Source organism: Erpetoichthys calabaricus, chromosome 18, assembly GCF_900747795.2.
Source record: "Erpetoichthys calabaricus chromosome 18, fErpCal1.3, whole genome shotgun sequence".
In the NCBI taxonomy this organism is placed as follows: domain Eukaryota; kingdom Metazoa; phylum Chordata; class Cladistia; order Polypteriformes; family Polypteridae; genus Erpetoichthys; species Erpetoichthys calabaricus.
The window spans coordinates 12996974-13010652 of record NC_041411.2 but is presented as its reverse complement, the minus strand read 5'-3'; the positions used below and the strand labels follow the sequence as shown (position 1 = coordinate 13010652).

The 13679-nt window shown below is 39.0% G+C and overlaps 1 protein-coding gene across 2 annotated transcripts in view; it reads right to left on the bottom strand.

The window, feature by feature from the left end:
- Nucleotides 1–5506: 5506 nt before the first annotated feature.
- The window catches only part of denr (density-regulated protein), a 42928-nt gene continuing 34755 nt past the window's right edge, over nt 5507–13679 (bottom strand). For both annotated transcript variants that reach the window (XM_028825486.2, XM_028825487.2), the window contains exons 7-8: nt 6219–6358; nt 5507–5822 (exon numbers count right to left, since the gene is read on the bottom strand). In XM_028825486.2, coding sequence (XP_028681319.1) covers nt 5778–5822; nt 6219–6358 — 185 coding nt within the window. In that variant the 3' untranslated portion in view covers nt 5507–5777. The remainder of the gene's footprint in view (nt 5823–6218; nt 6359–13679) is intronic.

Below are 13679 nucleotides of genomic sequence, written 5' to 3'. Positions count from 1 at the left end.
ATGGGTGTTCTATCAGCCCAAGGCCTTGAGTTCATGGCCTGCTGCCAACTCCTGCAGCCGATTGCTGTAGAATTTTGCTGTAGAAGTGAAAACCCACAATCGCTCAGCCATGCTTTCTAAAAAGCTGATGTTTACTGAACCATGCAATTCTCACTTCTGTACAGTCTCATGTCATCGTCAGTTATGCCAATTTACTGTTCTGAGGACTGCATTTTGAAGTGTCCTTGGTGTCAAAGATGATTTACTAAGGCTCAACAGTCAAATATTGAGTTAAACAAAATTCATATTTATTAGATAGCAATGAACTTTCACCTCTCTCTCTTTTCTATCCATGCATCCATTTATTTTCTATGCCCACTTTATTCTTAGCAGGACCACAGGGAAGCTGGAGCCTATCCCAGAAAAGTATAGCGCGATAGGCAGGGACAATCCCTGAATGGGATGTCAAGAGTCTTCTCCATCCATTCACGATCAAACATGCTTCATCCAGTTCAAGGTTATGTGACAAAGTGAGAGGATTTTGGCAGCTCGGGGTTAGTTTAGCCTCGCCAATTAGTCTAAAAAAGAAGTGTTGGCAGAGGTTGGAGAAAAGCCCATACAAACATGCAGAGAACAAGCCAACTGCACACAGTGCCAACCACTCTACCCTTATGCTTGCTTTTTTAAATAAAGGACAACAACCTTCTTTGTAGACATGACAATGTAAGCTACCTGGCATCTTAACATGATATAAGTGTAAACTGAAGTCTCGTCTTAAATAATTTGCTGTTTTATATACTCATTTGTACAAATGAATGACTTAAGGTAAATTACTGTTACACTACAGCAAAGGAGAATCTTAGATACCTCTGCCCTGGAGCAATAAAAAAAAAAGAGATGAAGGCAGATTTATTTTAAGGTGTTGTGCTGCAGTGTAACCATCTCTCACCACAACAGATATACACTGGTTAAAAAAAAAAAAAAAAAACACTGTGAGCGACTCTCGACTGGTCAGTCTGACACATTTGCATGCATTATGTTTGGTAAGGCAGCCTTAGCACTCTCCTTGCCACACACAAACAAAGTTAGCACTGGCAGACAGCAGCATTAGCATGCTGGCGTCTTTACTCCGAGGCAGTACACTCATTTGTTGGCCCACGATTCCTAAACATGGGTTAAATACAAAATCTACTTAAGAAAAAAAAAAAAAAAGCTTAGAAATATATTACCCTAAAAAGTGTCGAACTAGTTTAATCAAATTCATAGAGGTGCAGTGTTTAACCTGGCACAAACTAACCCTGGAATGGATGCCAGTCCTTAAAAGCCCCATCAACTTTACCAGTCACTGTAGTGAACTCATGGTGGCCAAAACACAGAAGTCCATATATCACCTGATTGTTAACTCACTTCAATATCCAGAAACGGCTCTGTGTACACATAAACTTTGAGACCCTCTCCATGTTCACTGTCATGATGTAGTGGAGCTTAAAAATCAGTGGTGTCCTTGAAAAGGATGAACATGGCAGATATAACTCACTGGCATTTGTTTGTGTCCACAAAAATGGTACAACTATCTGGCTTTCATTCTTCTATTACTATTTCACCTTAAAGCATTTAAAATCTTTTATCTTTTTATCATATTGATTAAAACTAATGGATCAAGTGTTATACAGGTAATCCTACCTACTACTTCACAAAAACACACAAAGCCTTTTCCTACAGTAACACTGAACTGTAGAAACATTCCTGGATATCCTTCTGGAGGATATTGTATCCTCCTTATGAGCCGCACTATGTGATTCAGACCTAAAAATTTTCAGTCAGATTTCAGTCTACAAACTAGCTAATTGCCGATTAAATTTTACAGATGAACACTTTCTGTGTTGATCTGGAGGCATATTTAGGGTCACTGCCGTGGGGATTATTTACTTGTCACCATGACGTAGCTTTTTTGGGTGATAAGTAGATTTTTAGCAAGAATATTCTGATAATTTGAGCCTGTGATGTTAAAGACACCAGGGCATTTATCATCCATTTGGCCAATGCTTTTACCCAAAGCAACTTAACATTTATGATACAATTCGGTACATTTCTTTTTCCAATTCCAATTGGAGCACAGGCAGGTGTAGTGACTTGCTCAGAGTGGCGGGATTTGAAGTCCAAAGCCTTAACCCAGGGGTCCCCAACTCCCGGTCCGCGGCCCACTACCGGTCCGCAGCCGTCTGACAGCCAGGCCACGAGAGAACTGCCGGCAACGGCGACTCACTCAGACTTTTCAGAACGCTTGGCGGGCGGGGCTTTGCAGAGGTGCAGAGAGAGGAGAGAGACCGAGGTGAGAGACTATTACAACAAAGTATTTTTATGGTCCCGACAGTTTCCCCATATGACATGAGTCTATAGAAATCACGTTACTACGAAGTACATTCAACAGATGCTTTCATTACAACGAAGTGACCTTGAAATGCTTGAACGAATCATTCACAGAGCAGTTAGATCTGTGGTCGCAGCTCAGATGTGCACATTTGCACAACGATCCCCAAACAGAAACACTGTAAAAAAAATCTCTTTCTTTGAACTTTCCTCGTACTGTTTTTTTTTTTTTTTTGCTGTTTTTGTTGTCTGTGGTTTTCAGTGATTCCTTTTGCTTATTGCTTGTCAACATTTGAAAAACATCCATTGGAATTTAACTCATTGTCACCCTCCTATAGAAACGGCAGACACGAAAAAAAGATTGCAGTGTTAATGTTTGTGATGTGCAATCTGTTGGATTGGCAAATGTAAAGCATATGTCTTTGTTATATGCAAAAAAAGAAGAAAAATCTCAGATTGCAAACGTATGCGAACTGCTTAATAACTTTAATAATAATAGAAATGTTATGTAAATTGTGTATAAAAGTGCGCCCCCCCCCCCCAAACCACTGGTCCGTGGAAAAATTTGCATCTAATAAAGTGGTCCTTGCTGTCAAAAAGGTTGGGGACCACTGCCTTAACCCCTGTGCCTCACTACCTGTCTGCCTGTCATTGCCTGTATCTCATGTCACTGTCTGGTTGTGTACTTTTAAAGCATCCTTCTCCTGATACCAAAAGTATCAACAGTCTGAGTAGCTTAAGAGTTCAGTTTTTAATTAATGCCTTCCTGCAAAACCTCCTGCCTTTCCTCCACCAACCCCTCCCAATAACCTGCTAGCACACATGTACCACCATATTGCCGATTCACTGAACTGGTGAACTGACATGGTTTCATGACACTCCTCTTCATCCTCACCATACACACTTACGTCCTCCTCCTAGTGCATCAATCACTGTTATAGGGGTTTTGATTTAATTGTACCAAGTAGATGTAATGAGAAGTCAAGCAAAATGATGCCTTTTATTGGGTAGCTAAAAAGATTACAACATGCAAGCTTTCCAGGCAACTCAGGCCCCTTCTTTAGGCAATAAGTGGGAAATTTAACTAGATGAAGTTGAGACTAAATGCCACATGTACACATACACAGAATCTTACTTGCATGTCTCTCACAGAATAGTAAAAGTAATAACACCATATGAACATGTAAATACACCACCAGTCTCTACAGAAACTCCTACAATTTTTGTTCTTATTCTTAAAAATGCTCAATAGGCACCCCCTCAAGTCACATGGTACAACTCAGTCCTGTATATGAATTTATTCCAGACTCTTGGTTGTACAATACAGCTGGTGGTTGACATGACAGCCAAGATGCATTCCCCTTGGTCCTCTGCATTAAAATCTGGGTAAAAATGAGGAGCAACTTGACAATTTCGTGCCTGCAAAATGTTCCTATGATAGTCATAAAATCATTTTGAAAACTAAACTGACAACAGGCAGTGAATACAACGTCAGGCGAAATGTACAAGAAACACTCACACGAATGAGTGGCTGTTGAGGAGGCTTATGAGCTCTGGATAAAACAACATCACTGCAACTGATGTGAATGTTAACGGTCCACAGAGGAGGGAGAAACATGACTGTGTAGGTCAATACGTACATCAATCGAAATATAATAACAGTTTGTCTACACTCTACTCTGAATCAGCTAAATTGTTACAGGGAGACTTAAAGGGCATACCAGCTGGGGAAGATAAAATTTAATGCAAGTAAATGTAAAGTATTACATCTTGCCTGAAGAAGGGGCCCGAGTTGCCTCAAAAGCTTGCATATTGTAATCTTTCTAGTTAGCCAATAAAAGGGGTTATTTTGCTTAACTTCTCACTACATGTAGGAAGTGGAAATGTTAGATCTGAACACATAATGCAAGGACTGGAACTTGAAAGTACACCTTTTGAGAAAGACCTAATAGTCATAGTGGACTCCTCCCTATCCACATCCAGACAGTGGACAGAAGCGATCAAGAAGGCTCACAGGGTGTTGTATTATGTAGCAGGATGTGTGGAGCAGAAGTCAATGGAGGCGAACTTTAAATTACGTAGCATGCCTCGCCTGAAGTACTGTGTTCAGTTTCGATCTTCATATTACCAAAAAAAAATAAAAAAAAATAAGAGGTAGCATCAACAGTCCAGAGCAGAGTAACTAGGCTGATTTCAGGACTGAGAAGGTTGATCTATGAGGGGAGATTGAAGGAGATGAAGCTTTTTAGTTTAGAGAAACTGAGCTCAAGAGGCAATCGACAGGTTAAATATGATGAAGAAAATTAGCACACTAGATCCCGGCTGTTACTCTAAAATAAATTCTGCAACAAGAACACAGGCACATGGTTGGAAACTTAAATTTAAGGAGCTGATTTTGCATACGTTAGAATGTTTTTCTTCACGCAAAGAATCATCGACACATGAAATAAGTAGTGAGGTAGACAGTGTGGCTTTAGATCTTGACTTGGAGAACCTGGGTGAATTAGGATGAATGGACTTGTTGGGCTGAATGCCCTGTTCATGTCACAATTGTGCAAATGTTGTAAAGTCCTGGATGTGCCCATAATACTCTAAGTGCATTTCAGCTTACCATTACCAGATTTGCCTTTTTAAATCGGTCAGTTCTTTGCCTTTCCCCATGGTAACTAGTACTATAAGGTTTTCTCATGCGTTTTACCTCTTTTTTTATTTCCTGGAAAAAAAAAGAAGCCAAAAAAGTTTTTTTTGGATGTGAAAAGCATTGCAGAATTTAAAAAAAGCAGAAGGTTTAATAATTCTGACACCTATCTTTTTGAGAAAGTGCACTATAACGGATTCAAAAAAACATATGCTTTGAATAAACTATTAAAATAAAAGCCTGTAGTCTTCCCATATTTTTGGCATACAACCAAATTCATTATCTACATTGTTTTTGTTGCATATTTTGTTGACTTTTATTAAGTGATCTAATAACTGTTGGGAAAAGTAAGCTCAAAGGATTCTCCAGTCAAATGAAAATGACCCCCAAGGCTTGAACAGTAGCCTTTCAAACAAATGTAAAACATCTTTTTTTTTTCTATAAACCAGATGAGAGAATTCAGTGAATATACTCGAGTTCTGCCTCTCCAAGGACTTGTTAAAGACATGACAATGGCAATTTCACACTGTAAACCAAAAATGAATTTTTATTTGTGTAAAGATGATCTTAGTGCATTTCTGGAGTAATTCACGATTACTGTAGGCCTTTGGCAAAACAAGAGGAAAGCAGCTCTAGGGAAATGAAAATGCCTAAGTGGGATCAGTCCACGGCTTATATAAAATGTCTACTGAGACAGAGACAGAGTGAGTGAATGTGTGTGTGTTTGCAAGTGGGGCTCACTGTTTGGCCAGGTCTTCATTTCACTTCCCATCTCTTTTTTAATCAGGAGCTATTTCTTTACTTCGCCAAGATCTTCAATGCTGTCGTCATCCACCTGTAAGAAAAGGAGGGGAAGGAATCTTAGACCAAGTATCATACTGCATTTACAAATTACCAGCTTTCTTTAATCCCCCCATGCCTGCCCACCATGGATAATTGCAATGCTGGCTCAAGAGTTCAAACTTACTTGGTCAATTTAGCAAGTTAACCCACCATAGACTCCCATTGTCACCCTGCAGTATCTTGCATTGGGTGTTGCTTACTCTACAACTTGCTCATCATCAGCCAAACTTCTAAATGCTTTTACTTCTCAGCCAGCCAATGTAAAGATCTCAAATTGCATTGTGACTGTAAGCCAAACTATGGAGATGTGTGCTACCACCACTTTTTTATAACACAATGAAGAGTAGCAGAAGCACCCCCCACTTCTCTCCCATGCTTGCATGCTTACCTCAGGCCATTTCTCCTGAATGACCTCAATGATATCATCTGTAAAATCTCCCTGAATGATAATCTCATCCTCTGCTGTCACTGAAGCTCCACAAGAGAATTTCTGAGCAAAAAACCTCTGTGCTTCTTTAAGATCAATTTCTGTGAAAAGGAGAAGGTGGTGGTGGTGAAGGGGAGCACGGCAAACAGAAACCATTCTTAACCAACATTTGCTGCAATACCATCTATGGGATTTGTGCTTGACCTTACTAACTGTGTTATTTTGTTGAGGCCACAAGCAGGCTTTTCTTATGTGCAGTTGAATCTCATGATCCAAAGGGGAGACATTATTTAACCCCAAACCCCTGTGGAAATGGAAGACACAGATACTGAAGCATTGATCCTATGGGAAAAATGGGGTTAGGTTCTGGAGGACACTATCCACTATAGAGTTTTACTACCCATTACCACAATCACATCATTTTATGTACAGGAAATCTACATAGCTCATCACAACGCTTTTAGGCTTAGGAACATTTGGTAAAATACTTTTATTAGCACTACATTTTGTTGCCCTTGTCGAAATTGAATACATCTATCTGAAGAACACTGAGAACACGTGGAATATTGTCAGCATGTAGAGACTTATTGATGCAACAAAAGCCACGAGAACAAGACCACAGCTTCCCTTGGTGGAGCTTGTGTTGCTGCTACGTGACAGGCTTCTACTGCGTATGGCCACAAATAGGTACACGTAGATCACAGGTATGGAGACACAGGTTACACTTTTTATGGAAGAGGATAGCAAGGATTAAATGTAGTTCTGAAAGGACTCCTTCAGAACTGACAACAGTAAAAGACACATAGTTTTGAGAGGTCATTATTTACTTAGCCATGTGCATTTCAGAAAAATATTTCAAGTCAAAAAGAGAACCAAAATCAGAGGGAATACTTTATATAGCATAATCCAAATCAAATTCACAGGGGGCTGAAGCCTATCTTGGTATCAGTGGGTGAAAATCCCTTACTCGGCCTTCTCATGTGCATATCCACACACAGAGAAAATTTGAGAATCGCCAATGAAATGAAAAAATGCATACTGCGTACACATTACCAATCACTATTACCACTGTGCAGTCTCGCTTTATTATATGCCGATGCAGTTGTGGTTAACATTATTGTTCCCTTTGCATTTTAGATATATCAAATACAATACCTTTAGAAATAACTGGAAATGCACTCACTATTTAGTTATCAGAATATTTTAATTGGATGCCCAAACTTCTACAAACAGAAAATCTGTCCAATTTGAGTGAAGATTTTTACAGAAGAAAATGAAAATCTTCCTTGGAGGGTACTAAAGCCACTCTCTTCTAAAACATGACTGCACAACCCTTGTCAATGAGGACAGCCTCCAACCATTTCTTGATAGTCGTCTAGAAGCTTAGTTTCATGCACTCTTCAGTTGAAACCTGATGCAGTTTATGATTGTTTGCAGGATTCCATTTCCCATTAGCACATTTCAGCTCTTTCTAAAGGGTTTCAATCAGATGGATTTCAGGACTCACTGCTTGCCACTTTAACGCTGACCATTTTACCTTTTAATCCATTCTTCTATGCGTCTGGATGAGTGTTTAGGGTCATTGTCTTGCTGGATGACCCCTAATCTTTGACCCACACAACAATTTCTGATACTGTGTAGCACATTTTGCTCCCAAATGCCCTGGTGAACCTGAGATTTCATGAGTCACTTAATACCTCCAAGGCCTCCAGCAGCAGGGTAACAAGGCACCACCACAATATTATGAAACTGCAATCATCTTTAACTGTAGGTAGTGTGTACTTCCCTTTATAAGCATTGTCAAACAGCTCTTTTTAGACTTCATCAGTTCACAGAACATTTTCCCAGAATTACTTTGGTTTTTCTAGGTAGGTGTGGGCAAAGTTCAGTTGTGACTTTTTATGTGTGTGTCGTTCAAAAGTGAGATCTTCCTTAGGCTTTGCCACAGGAGCCCCTCTCAGTTTAGCCAGCAGTATATGGTACAGGCTGAAGATGGCACCAGGTTAGCTTTGAGCTCTTTGAATGTTTTTTTCCAACAGTTTGCACCAACATTCAAAAACTTCTTTGATTAATGTTCCTCTTCTCACCTGTCTGCCCAGACAGTCCCATGAGAAGCAAACATTTTAATCACATGGTGAGCTGTGGAAACAGGAATGCCAAGATCTCTGGAAATGGTCTTATACTCTCTTTTGCATTTTTATGTTTGGAAAGAATAGCTTTTCTGCTGGTCTCACACAGCGCTTATCTTCCTCGTCGTCAATAAGGAACAGGAAATGAATATGACTTTTTTTTAAAGCATTAAAGCCATCATTAATAGACTCGTGTCATATGAGTGCTGGCAGTTAATTGCAGATGTCTAATTTCACTGCAATGAAAACCTTGTTTTTTTGAGCAAATTGAAAATGAACTGGTCAAAAGGGTGTCAGTAACTTTTAATTGTGGTTGCTTGATCCTGTGCCGCTCTGTATCAAACAAATAAGGGAATATACAGCAAACTAAAGCTGTGACAGTGACCACTTTTTTCAGGTGATATTCTATATAATATACCTGAAATGTATACAGTTAAATACCAATAATGTGGACCACAGCTGTAATGTTTCCCCGATCTTACATAAAGATAAAGCACCCGGACATTTTCAGAGCTTGCTTATTATATTACAGAATTGTGGGTAATTTGATTGGGCCTCAGCAACTGTGGGTGTAGAGCAAAATGAAGCTCTGCACATTACTGCCACTGGAAAGGAAAACATAGTGCTTCCATAAAATACTTCTAGACACGGAGAGAACTTATAGACTCAACCCAGACAACATCACTTCTGCCCTTGCATCAATTCATCGTCATCACCAGTAGAACGGCCAGCTTCTGAGTTTACCAAGTTAGCCAGTTGCCAGCCCCAATCATTTTCCGCCACTCAGTGTGGCTACATGAAAACTTTGGAGTCAGATGCATACTTTTCATATCATTTGACATATTAATATTAATAAAACTTTTTGGTGCAGGAGTGGGTCCTGAAAAAAATTAATAATAGAAAAACATTCCTCTCTCCCATGTCTCATACGCTGCTCACATTCCTAACAAAGTCATGCTGTCACTTTTGGAGTGATTAATCTTTGAAAACTGGATCCAGACACAGAAATAAATCCAATAAGATTGCTTTTTAAGTACACGAGCCTAAATAAAATTAGTGGCGACCCCATCCCGATGCCCTATGGTTCAATGGCTTCTTTTGGCATGTACTGGACTTCCTGTATTTATTTGTGCACATTGTCGGAGGCCTGCATAAGGCAGTCTGACTTGGCCTACTGCCACCACACGTTGTTCTCCCCAGTAATATATCACACGAGTCAAAATCGAGTGCCATCAGCACTGCCAGTATTAGAAAGCCGACTTAATGGAAGAAACCTATGGATGTGTGCGGAGGAAATATGAGCTTTTTCTACGACTACTCTTAGGATAGCATTTACTCTGCATAAGTAGACCTGAGGAGAGGAACGCACACAAATAAACCATAAACAAAGCCAACAACAAAAGATATACTGAGTAAAAATCAGATCTTGGTCACTTTATATGTACATATTTTATGAATATTTAAGTTTGCTGCAACACTTCATATTTAATGGCAAAACCAAAAAATGTTCAGATTTTGGTCAGCTATTCTGATTCATGTGAGAAGGCGTCTTCTGGCTACTTAAAATCATGGATGATACAGAGTAATAAATTTTAATCTCAGCCACAGAGTCTGGAGTGTATCAGATGGAAGACAATTAGTGAGAAAAGCTGTAAAAAATTATGGAGCAAAGCAAAACAAACAAAAAACTTGGAAAGCAGGGAGAATTAAAAAAAAATTGACAGAAAGGAAGAAGCAAATGTTCTGGCGGCTTGTTGTGACTGTCTTTATCATAGAAGTGTGGGTGATGTGCAACACGACCCTGTTCTATTAAAATGTGTCTGTTGTGTATTTGGAGTGCACTCACACTGCATGTTTCTGTGGGTCGGGCAGCTAATTTCCATCATCTTGTAGAGTGTGTCGATGAGACCACTACAGAAGTTTGTCCCGGTATCCAAATTAAGGCAAAAGTTTATGTTGATTTAGTGAGAATATAATTTTAAATCTTGCAGTTAAGCAGATTCAGTTTTAAGTGCTTAGAAGGATTCCATCAATGGTTCACCTGCCATTATGCTCATTTAATGACCTCCAGTGAACACAATCTCAAAGCAAAGCTGAGGTCTGGAGACCTGAGGGTTGTATCGCTGCTATTTGTAGGCCTTGTCCTCTCAGCCTCAGACACTTTAGCTATTTGAGACACAGTGTGGATGAGCACCTCCAAATGGGGGTCCACAGTGCACAAAAGACTTGCTGGTGGAGGCTTATGGGTCCTGCTTATAAGCCACAGTGCAGGTAACACAGGGAAGTGCCACTTGAGGTGGTTTGGGCAGTGTGTCCCCTTATAGGAGGTATACTAGGTACCACCCACTGACAGAAGACCCAAGAATCATTGGACCTTAACCTTCGGTTTTCTAGCCATTGAATTTCCCCAGTAGATCCAGTTGGATGTTGGATGGTTTGCCTCCCTGATAAAAAGAACCACCAGACCCCAGCTTCCTTTATTTTTTTTAAACTTTGCCCTTGAAACCACTGATTATTTTTACAAAAAGCTTTGAACTTTTAAAAGACCTTCATTGACTTATTGCCCACTTTGGAGTTATAATGATTGAATGGCTATTGTCATTTATTATTCCTACACAGCTACGTTTGTTGCATGTTAGCATGCAGTCTGCTTTTAGTCAATGGGAAGAACTCTTTTCAATGTTTGAGGGATTTGAAATGAGAAAAAAAAAAAAATAGAGTTTACTCAACAGGGATCATCCCAGTGATTTCATAATATATCTTAGTCTCAAAGTATAGTTTTTTTTTTTTGTTTAAAACTATAAATTTGATTGTCCTACTAAGTTATATAGATTTGTTTGAGGAAAGGTTCTGTGTAAAACTGCTGACATGCTTATTTGTACTTTCCTCCATCAGCTGTAGCACACTCAAGGTTCAACCATTTTGTTTAGTCATGTTTATGAAAGAAAACATGAAATGTGCCTTCTCAGTTGCATGCAATAACAGACAGAAATAAAATAAAAAAACAAACAGAGGCACGACAGGTTAAAACTGGCACAGAAATTCTAAAATATTTACATAATTTGAAAACCAATTCTTTGCTAACTATGTATAGCAGTTTGATTTGGTTAAATGATACAGCTGAAAAACTTTGGAAATTTTTATTAATTTTGGCATTCCGCATGGCACCGGGAAGAAAGGAATTCCTAAAACAGTTTTTGTGCGGGTCATTATAGCGACTATCACAACCCCGATTTACTGAACTTCAGTTCTGCGTGTATTGGGTGTGTGTCATCACTTGAGATGATTTCCAATTTGTGTTTTTTTTTTTCCAACACTGCCCTGTGACACACACTTAACAAATGTGTGTATTTTGATAAACACTGAATTATAAATATCCTAAAATATATTCAATGATGAAAAACAGTTGCATCTGCCCTCCTGACCTATTATTATTAATAGTTTTATTATACAAAGAAAATCACTTTTCTGCTGCTCTCTGAGACTTTACAGGACATTTCATCACAGGGCAGAGGTGGTAACAAGTACACATGCAATGGTAAAATTTAGAAGGAAATGTAGGATGGTACCATGAATTCATCACCAGTAGGGCATATTAATTATCCCTCATGCTAAACACATCTAAATACATCACAACTCATACGGTATGAAGCACTGTACAGTACAGGATAAAGAGACTGTGCGAGTCATGGTGTGTTTAGGTGCAACCACACATGTGGAAGGAGAATGTAAGACCAATTTCAAATCTCTTTTTTTTTATTGTCTAAACCTGTGGTTTTCAAATTCACACCTGGAGACCTCCTGTGGCTGCAGGTTTCCATCCCAACCAATTTCTTCTTTTAAGTGGACTCCTATGTTAACAAAGCAAACTTGTTTCTTTCTTTATTGTATTTTCTATCAATCCAGAAATCACAAACTACTTAGCCTAAATGTTGACCTAATGAAGTGGGGATGTAAAGGCCTAACAATTCTTTTTTACTTGCTTACTATTTATGCCATTATTTGCTAATAAGTACACTAAAAATGCTTCCCTTTAGTGGTCTGCATCTGCTGTGCTTGTCATTAATACTAAGTATTCAGATACAATTAAGAAAGCACTGGAAAGAAAAAATTAATTAAAAAGAAAATAATGGAGTTAAGCATGTAAAGATGTGGCACAATTTTGTTTCTTAATTTCTTATAAATTTTAATATAATACTAAAGCACTTTAAAGAAATCATACTAAGAGAAGAAATAAAGGGACAGTTAATATAACAATGAAGTTAATTAAAGGTAAAAGTGACTTGCTGATTTTGAAACTGGCTGAAACAAAAACTCCGCGGTGGGTTGGCACCCTGCCCGGGATTGGTTCCTGCCTTGTGCCCTGTGTTGGCTGGGATTGGCTCCAGCAGACCCTCGTGACCCTGTGTTCGGATTCAGCGGGTTGGGAAATGGATGGATGGATGAAACAAAAACTTGTGCCCCAGGGGGCCCCCCAGACTGAACTTAAAGACCACCTGATTCAAGGATTCAATACCACCAGCATCAACTTAAGAGTCCAGCAACATCTGCTTCTATTTTTTAATTTCATCTCTGTCAGTCCTTTATCACATTATATTATGCACCCTGGCACTGTAATCACATACCACCTTGTGATACCCACATAGAAGTTTGTTTTCTTTAATGCCTTTTAATATTATGCTTTTCAAACTCCTCCTTTAAACGTCTGCCCCTATGAAAGTCATCTGTGTTAATCATTATAATTACGTTGGCTGAACAGCCTGTAATATTTTAACAGACCCTAGTAATATGGGTGACATGCTAGTACAGTGGTTGGCACTGCTAGCTTATAGATCATGCATCCTGGGCTCAAATTCCATCCTATGTTACTGTTTGTGTGGAGTTCTTCTTGTTTCTGCAGTGGGCTTTTGTATTGGGACCCTTCCTAAAGGTATGCAGGTTAGGCTAACAGGCCCAGTATATGTGTGTGTGTGTGTGTGTGTGTGTGTGTGTGTGTGTTCTGCATCCAATGTGACCAAGATAAACTCCAGCTCACCTGCAGTCCTGAATTAAACTAAGCAGGTTTGAGACTAAAGTATACGTATGTATGCATTACTGACGTGCAAAGTACTGTTTGAATGCTTTTTGTATCTATGTATGTGCAACTAAAGCACGATTTAATTGTCTAGGAATTCAATTACCTCTCTTTCTACTTTCTTCCAGAGGAACAATCAAAAATCATACAAGTAATATTTGTTAGTTCTCTAGCTGTATCAGTAATTAGTAAATTCATATAACATTAATAAAGTATGTT